Source organism: Pararge aegeria, chromosome 23 (genome assembly GCF_905163445.1).
Source record: "Pararge aegeria chromosome 23, ilParAegt1.1, whole genome shotgun sequence".
Classification (NCBI taxonomy): domain Eukaryota; kingdom Metazoa; phylum Arthropoda; class Insecta; order Lepidoptera; family Nymphalidae; genus Pararge; species Pararge aegeria.
Window position 1 is genome coordinate 8,708,654 of NC_053202.1, and position 9,121 is coordinate 8,717,774.

Below are 9,121 nucleotides of genomic sequence, written 5' to 3' on the forward strand. Positions count from 1 at the left end.
CTGTAACTTTTCGAAGTTATGTGCGGTTTAAGTAAATAAAATATCGCTTGCTTCAACGGTGAAGGAGACCATCGTGAGGAAACCTGGATGTCTGAGAGTTCTACATAATGTTCTCAAAGGTGGTGGGACAGCGTGGTAGACTACTGCCTTAACCCCTCCTCATTGTTGGAGGAGACCCGTGCTCTGTAGTGGACCGGTAATGGATTGATGTAACGATGATGATTACTTACTGAATATTTATTACTTAATACGTCTTACTACTTGTTAACTTGTAAAGCCTACTATATTGCAAAAGCACTTTAAAGCACCCCAAAACATAAGAGATAGGAGGTTTCCTAATTCTAAGCTACGCCATGGAAACAACATAAATAATCTTACCTTATGTAAAGTTTCCCCACAATCTATACTTCCAATAACTATATCAATTCCTGCTTTAAAAAAATGTATCTATAATTTATTATTTTAATAAGTAAAAAAAGCACGCTTAATGTAAAAAAAAAACAACTAATTTCTACCTTGTAGTGTAGTTTAATAAAAAAAGCGTGGTTTTTAGTTTTTCTTAAATTATTATTTTTATTAGAGCAATATTAATCGGTAAAATATTCATTAATGCAAATTGAAATATTGAATAGTCTTATCAAATTAGTGTATTGTCATTGACCCTCGATATACCTACCAAGTTTGAACGAAATCAGACCGTTTGAAGACTGAAAATAAAGTACAAAGGAGTCGGTTACAAACGTACAAACATACGTCGGCCGACTGGCGTGGTGGGCAGCGACCCTGGTTTGCTGAGTCCACGACCGTGGGTTCTATTCCCACAACTGTAAAATGTTTGTGTGAAGAACATGAATGTTTCTCGGTGTTTATCTGTATATTATAAGTAATTAAATATATGTATATATATAAAAGGCAAAGGTGACTGACTGACTGACTGGCTGACTGACTGATGTAAAAACGTACATCTATGACTACTAGACCCTTAGAATCCGCTAAGAAAGGATTTTTCAAAATTCCATCCCTAATAGGGTTAAATGGGGGATAAAAGTTTGTATAAAATCCTTGATTTATCACTTCACTTTTAAATTAATTTCATGAAACTTTGATTTTAGGTTTACAATTTAAACTAAAGAAATACGTGTTTCACATATTTTAAAAATTTCAATTCCATCAAATAGGGAATGGAAACTTATTTGACAGTTTCTGATTTTTTAAGTAATTACGTTCATTTTTTCTATTAGCAGCAAGACAATTTTCTATCTTTCAAAAATTTAACTTAACATAAGCGAAGCCGCGGGCAAAAGTTAGTTATATAAAATAGTAGTATCCATAACACAAGCTACGCTTACTTTTGGTTGTAGCATACCTATTTATTTATTTATTTTATTTATTACACAGGTGAAGCTATTAAAAATTGTGTAATAAAGGTACATTTTTTAGTCCTCCCTACTTACTCCTACTTTAGCCTTAATTCTTAATGTGGCAATCATGAACATAGAACCAGGGCTTAGGACATAAACCAACCACGCTGCTCGTATACCATGGTGTAATTACAGGCAGGCCTCAGGTTGATTGCTTACAGCAGCACTTTGTAGGATGAATTTGACGGCCGAGTGGCGCAGTGGGCAGCGACCCTGCTTTCTGAGTCCAAGGTCGTGGGTTCGATTCCCACAACTGGAAAATGTTTGTGTGATGAACATGAATGTTTTTCAGTGTCTGGGTGTTTATCTGTATATTGTAAGTATTTATGTGTATTGTGATTTGTGTATTATATTCATAAAGAAAATATTCATCAGCTATCTTAGTACCCATAACACAAGCTACGCTTACTTTGGGGCTAGATGGCGATGTGTGTATCGTCGTAGTATATTTATTTATTTATAATTCCTAGCATGCCATGAAAAGAGTGGCTTTATATATAGGCCACTTACCAGACGCGCCACCTAATGGCGTGCATACAGGGTTACGAAAAACTTAAGGATAGGCTTTGTAAGAGCTTTAAAAAGCTCACCCATTTGATTTTATTACTCGTACTGGAGAATTTCTTCGCTTTATATCATCTGCAAAGCCTGTGCATACCCTCTATGTACGCCACTGGCGCCATCTGCTTGCATGCTTTTGAGAATCTCATGGAGAAATCTCAGACGCACAGGTTTCACATTATTTTAAAAACGCACATAAAGGCTCGTGGCAAAGAACAAACTCAGTACCTCTGAAAGGGAGACTGAAATGTTGACCACTGAGCTATCACCGCTTCTAAGATTATACAACTCGGCACAAATCAATACAAAATTACAGATTTCTAGAAAAGTTATTTATTCATGCAAACACACTTAGGTAGCTAATAGTTAAAGGTAAAAGGATCAAAATAAGCTCTGAAAATAATTCCAGATCAAAAATCAACTCTATTAATAGCCTGCTTAAGTTTATTTTAGAATAGCTACAAAGTTAAGTAACCGTTCAAAAGTAATGACTATAGACGTTTTTATCACAAGTATTTTACTAAAAGGTGGTAATAAAATTGTAAATTTAAACTTTGTAACACAATTTTCTTTATCATAAGGATTGTTATTAAATTTGGTTTAAGATGCAAAAAGCTTACCTAGAACAGTTATTTTAAAACTTGAAGTTATTAATTACACTTCGTTAAAACACGAATCAAATAATTTCTAACATAATTTTCGTTACAGAAAGATTTGTAAATTAAAAATATATCTTTAACATCTGTATACCAATTCCCTCTAGTGACTGCCTACGATAATAAACCAATGCGTCAACGATAGCGTAAAATAAACTTTAAATTTAAAGCATCAAAGCTCACTTCACATTGGCCGAAACCAGACTTTTTGCAATCAGCGTTCTATGAAAATATAATGGACGCGGTACTAATGATTAAACTATGTGAGACATATAAAAGCAGAGCGGAGTACAATTCTTATCAAAGCATAACCGCAAACGTTTGAATACGGACGCGTTTCCCGAAAAAAAATGACGAAATTTTTGTTAATCTTCGTGGTCAGTGTTGTATACGCTGTGGCTTTGCCGAACCCGGAGAATGTCGAATCAAATAACATCGAACCTACAATCGAGTCGTCTGCGCGGGCTATGGGAAAGGATTGCCCGAACGGGATTTTCAGTGCGACGTGTTTGAAAATCGAAGCCATATCAATGCTCGAGAAGCTCAGTTCGAAGGAAGAACTACGTCTTCTACCAGGAATAAGTGTTGTGAAAGAATCGAAAGAAAATGACAGCAAGGCGGAAGAGTTCGCAGCGGAATTAGCGAGAGCGATGCCTTCCAAACCAGATGAGAGACTGGACAAATATCTGCTGTACAGACTTGGGAGTTATTTGGATAATCACTCGGTGAAACTGAGACTCATGGATGACGGTGCTTCTGAAGAAGCTAGGGCTCTAATTGGAGAAGCAAGAGGCAAGGGTGGCGGCTTGGGTGGTGGCAAGAAAGGGGGTATGGGTGGATTGATTGCAGCGGCTCTTATGATGAAGGGTATGTTATTTTTGTGTTATTATCATGAATAATATATATTAAATGGAAAACGAATAAGGACACAGCCCATAAAAATAGCTAGTTACCACCCTACCGACAAAGACGTGCCAAAGCGATTTAGTGTTCCGGTGCGATGTCGCGTAGAAACAGATTAGGGGTATGAGTACCATACTCCCTAACAGGTTAGCCCGCTACAAAGTTAGACTGCATCATCACTTACCACCAGGTGAGATTGCATAAGGGCTAACTTCTAGTGGAATAAAAAAACAAATGTATCTCATATTGTCATATTAAGTATAAAAAAATTAAGTTAAAATTCATACGTATCACACAATATGACTCTGTGAAAAAAATTACACAGTCGTGGCTGGCTCTCTGAACGCGCTAAACTCAAAAACTACTGAACAGATTTTCCTACGATTTTCACCAATGGGGGGGTTTTTGGGGAAGGTTTTACTGCATGGTAGTGTATGGTACGCTAGCAAAGTGAAAAGTGCTTCATAAAAAGTGTGTAGTTGTAGTGAAGGATTTTATCAACCATAACACGGTTATATGGTATAATCGATCGACCATGATTTGTCGGTAGGGTTGTGGCCACGTCCAAAACCTCCCATCATACCAGACCAGAGAAAATTCTGAAATCACAAATACCCAAATTGCCCCTGCCGGAAATCGAACCCGGTACCTCCTGCTTAATTTCACAGCGCTCACCTTTGGGCTAAGGCGTATGATATACCGATTTTAGTGAACTTTTACAAAAAATAAAGGTTATAGTGATGAGTGATAGCATAACAGATAAAGTGAGACAAAACTAAGATTATTTAGATCTCTTTTAAAATCCAGCGTACCGCAGTGAGAATTCATAACAAGAAAACCCGATACCTGCCATATTTTGGCCCGACAGTTTCGGGACGGGATTCCAAGGTCCGGGCAGCCAAATAATGTACATATAAAAAAGAGTTTTTCATCGATATTAACTCTATTTATATATTTAAGCCATAGTTGCTTAACATATACGGCAATCATCATTATCAACCCTTTACCGGTCTCCTCTCAGAATGAAGGGCTCAGGCCACAGTCCACACTGGCAAAGTTCGGGTTATTACTTCTTTTTGTTAGTTATAATGTATAAACTAAGCATATGCCCTCCAGATAGGTACATGGAACAATACCGCCCATAAACAAAGCAACACTTTGCAGGGCATGCAAGGAGCCTAAAAATTCGAAATTCAAAATTCATTTATTTCAAGTAGGCCTAATACAAGCACTTTTGAAACGTCAAGTCTGTTCCCTGTGTACATCAACCTAATAAAGCGTAAGAATACGTGTAAGCCTCTTGTTCCCGTTAGTACCTTCAAGAGCGTCGTTTAAGTGACTAGTCAAGGAGTATCTCTTAAAAAGGTTCGAGTGGCTCCCTTCTCCGCGCCCGAAGATTGGCTTTTAGAAAATCTTTAGCATTAAGTTCGCCTTGTTAACCGTCTTAGTTTGTGTTATAAAGAAAAAAAATTAAAAAAAAAATTACGACGAGTTCAAGACGAGCTCTGTCAAAAAAAGCTCTGTATTGAATAATATCACGGGAATCAACATGCCTTTAAAAACATTGTGGAGAACTCTCAGGCACGCAGGTTTCCTCAGAATGTTTTTCTTCATCGTTATATACTAATCCATAAAACGCACATAACTTGGACACGTTAAAGGCGCGTTTCTTAATGTACAAATAAATTTTCTATGCACATTATATTTGAAATTTGGAAGGATTTCAACCCGCGTATTGTAGGAATCGCGACATGAGTGCTTTGTCAACTATAACTCCACGGTGGGTTAATTGCATATAACTGTGCTTTATGTCCATTTATAAGATAGATATAAATTAGGTATTTATATATATATATAAAATAAATATATAAATGTATACAGTATAGAAATAAAAACAAATTAAAAAAGTCTATATAGTAAAATTTATTAAAAATTCTTGTAACCCATCAACGGGCTACCACTGGTCTCTTCTCAGAATGAGAAGGGTTTAGGCCGTAGTCCACGACGCTGGTCAAGTGCGGATTGGTGGACTTCTCACGCCTTTGAAATCATTATGGAGAACTCAGCATACAGGTTACCTCACGATGTTTTCCTTCACCGCAGCAGGTGACATTTAATAGCTTAAATTAAAAACACAGATAACTCCGAAAAATTTAGAGGCGATCGAACTCTGTATCCCCGAAAGGAAAGCCAAACCCTTTCTAGCATCGCTATAATATAATAAATTCCCCTAGGACGAGATTTTCTGTATTTAGTTTAGTTGTGCCAAAGCCTTCATTTATTAGAATCTCATAAAACAATACGTACTCGTATCTTGACCATCAACAAGTTTGTAAAGAAAAACTTTGTAAAGGACTGGAAATATTTTCAATTGTTTCAATTTGGACCGTATTTCGCAGCAGTAAAATTAGCTTTTAAGTTTTATCCATTTCCAACAAACAAGATCATTAGATAGGGCGCAATCAGAGCATAGAAATAATAGCATAAATGACACTTGATAATGGTTGATGTTTTTTCTGTTTTCTATTGACAGTGATGCAGATTATGTGTTATTACCTGATGAATTAATAACATACCTATTCGTTTTTATTTATGTTACTGTGAAGTCTCACAGTACGCCAAAGTGCCTCTTAACCTACTAAGTTGTAGGTGTACGTTCTTTAAATCATAGACCTTCTGAATTCTTTATTCAAGCAAATTAAGATATATCACTTTCTTAAACTTTTTCTAGTGCCATCTCCTATCTACAATTAACTACCAATTGACATCTTCTAGATATCTCTTAAAAAGTTCAAAGTTTGTATTAAACGTAAGCTTATAGAAAAGTCCTATTATAGTATTAAGGACTACTTAATCGATAAAAAAGCTTGGGTGCAAATTATTGCTCTATTCAGGTTGCTCTTCTAATAATTTTCTTTTTTTTAATTTTCTTCTTTTTTTGTGAGATGGTGATAACAAAAAAAAAAACACCCGGCTAAATTTGTTGTGGGCTTCTTCTTAGACCAGGGCGCGTTTGGAACACTCGTAGCTTTAGTTTTAAGTTGACGAATTTATTTATCGCCATCAACACACTCCTATGTCATATTTTACATGTAATGTACGCATCAAAAGTGCCATCTATGTGCCTATTTGAATAAGGAAATATTTGACTTTGACTTTGACACCCACATCTCCAAAGCTTTCAGCTTATAACTCATTGCTTGAGTGTCCAGGCTTCTACTCCCTATAATAATACGGAGAATATATGACAAAGTGTTAACTTTTTTTTTTCGTGGTGGAAAAGCTTATTGGCTACTCCAACCCTTGGGCAGGACGTTATGTGGGACTCCCCCCTCTAAAGAGGGTATACCAAAACTAAAAACCACCACGGCATTTCACTCTTGTTGGCTTTGTTAGACGCCCGGGGAACTACATGAAGCGATAACTTGCTTTAACGGTTAAAGAAAATATCGTTAGGAAACCTGCATGCCTGAGAGTTCTCCATAATGATCTCCAATGCGTGTGAAGTCTACCAACCCGCACTTGGCCAGCGTGGTAGACTACGGCCTAAAACCATTTAATTCTGAGAGGAGACCCGTGGCCAGCAATAATGATGGCCCTCTGAAAATAATATTGGCTCAATGGATTTACTTTCAAATTTCGAATCAATTTTTTTTTATAAACTTTCATCCTTAAAGGAGCATAAAAGTGATGAGAATTTTGTTGATTCGTGAGATATTGCTGGAACCTTCCCCAATTCCTACGTGAGATTTTCCAAAATACATATTTTAAGTATAAATACGTAAAGTGCTCCTTGATTGTATGGATTTATACAAAAACACAAATTATTGTGTAGGATTCAGCCATATTTTAGTAGAGAAACATTCAATTCATCTCTGTTTCTTCCGAATAAATAGTGTTGCTGAGTTGGGCTTAGAAAAGCTGAAACGATTTTCCAAACGATCAAAAATAGTTTAAATGTGGAATAGACAACATATTATGTCGGGTCAGATAATTATTATTATATGTTATGTTTGAGTTCGTTGCTACAATACTATTGTCACTGTTCTTTTTTAGCCAAAGACGCAAAAACGATCGATGTGTTAATACTTTGTGTGAGTGTTTGTGTATGCGTGTGCGTGTGTCTGTCCGTCTGGGGCACCGTAGCTACCGCACTTATTTTGTTTTTTTTTTTTAAATTAAAATATGGCGAAGCACATATTTATTAGTAGAACGCTATTATAAACTTCCTATCCAAGATGGCCGCCACCACGAAATGGCAAATTTCATTTTTTCAATATTAAATAAAAGGTCTACTTCTAGTAGAATATTAAACACTATAATGAAAGGGAATGAGGAATGAGGACTTTTTAGTTTAATCTTTAGTTATATGCAACTTTCCAATCTGTTACGATTACGAATTTTACGAATTTTACGAATTTTACGATTTTTAGTGTGCCGGGCGTATTATGCATATTCGGTTTGCCTACTTTTTACTTATATTAAAAATGTGGAAGTTTGTATGGATGTTTGTTGCTTTTTCACGAAAAACTACTTTAATACAATACCTAACATTGTTTTGTGTGGATCCTCCTACTAATATTAAAAATGAGGAAGTTTTTATGGATGAATGGATGTTTGTTACTATTTCACGCAAAAACTAATTTAATACAATACCTAACAAATTTTTGCTCGACCCCGGATTCGAAATCAGGACCTCGTGCTCAGTAGATATACATTCTAACTACTAAACAAACAGGCATCTCCATTAAATAATGAAATGGTTTTATTTTCAGGTACCCTCATGTCCATGGGCCTTGGAGCCCTCGCTCTACTAGCAGGCAAGGCTTTGATGACAGCCCTCATGTCTCTACTTCTCTCCGCGGTCATCGGTCTCAAGTCTCTGTCTGGTGGTGGTAAATCTACCACCTACGAAATTGTCTCCAAGCCTGTCTACAGCCACTCGCACTCACATTCCACGGCGCACGAAGACGTCGGAGGTTACGGGCATTCTGGATATGGAAGAAATCTCAAAATAAGGAGACGCTGAGGGACTAAACTAGACAAAAGTTCTGATATGCATCAATGTTCTTTGTATGGTTGTATGATTTATCGAGTATTTTTTATTTTACCATTATCCCAATCTATGTGAGGTCGACACAATAGGTCTCCAACTTTGATGAGATGTCGTTGTAATTGGAAATTAGTTTTTAGATCGCTCCTTGCATTTCATCGTCATAGTATGACTTATTGAGTGATATATTATTTCTATTATTGATTAAAAAAGAATAAATTGAGTGAGATATTATCGATTTTTAAAACATTTATGTGTTATACTATTATCATTGATTTTAACTACATTTCACGTTAGCAACATTTCCTTATGAATTCTGAAGCTTTTATTACTTTTCTTGACTTATGATTTTTTCATGCAGGTTTCCTAACGAAAGAGTACATTGCTCAGTAATTTTTTGTTTATCCATCTCTCTCAAATTTATTATCATTGTTTGTTCTATACTACACTACTTATCGTAATATTATTTTCTAAATTCAAGTACTCCAAAGATTATTATATATTCTTTTTTATACTTATTCATTATA

At 35.9% G+C, this 9,121-nt stretch overlaps 1 protein-coding gene across 1 annotated transcript; it reads left to right on the forward strand.

The window, feature by feature from the left end:
* The first annotated feature begins 2,988 nt into the window (after positions 1 to 2,988).
* LOC120634375 lies at positions 2,989 to 8,570 on the forward strand. The gene is made up of 2 exons (XM_039904893.1): positions 2,989 to 3,505; positions 8,317 to 8,570. The coding sequence occupies exons 1-2, from the start codon at positions 2,989 to 2,991 to the stop codon at positions 8,568 to 8,570; spliced, it is 771 nt and encodes a 256-aa protein (XP_039760827.1).
* Positions 8,571 to 9,121: the final 551 nt, after the last annotated feature.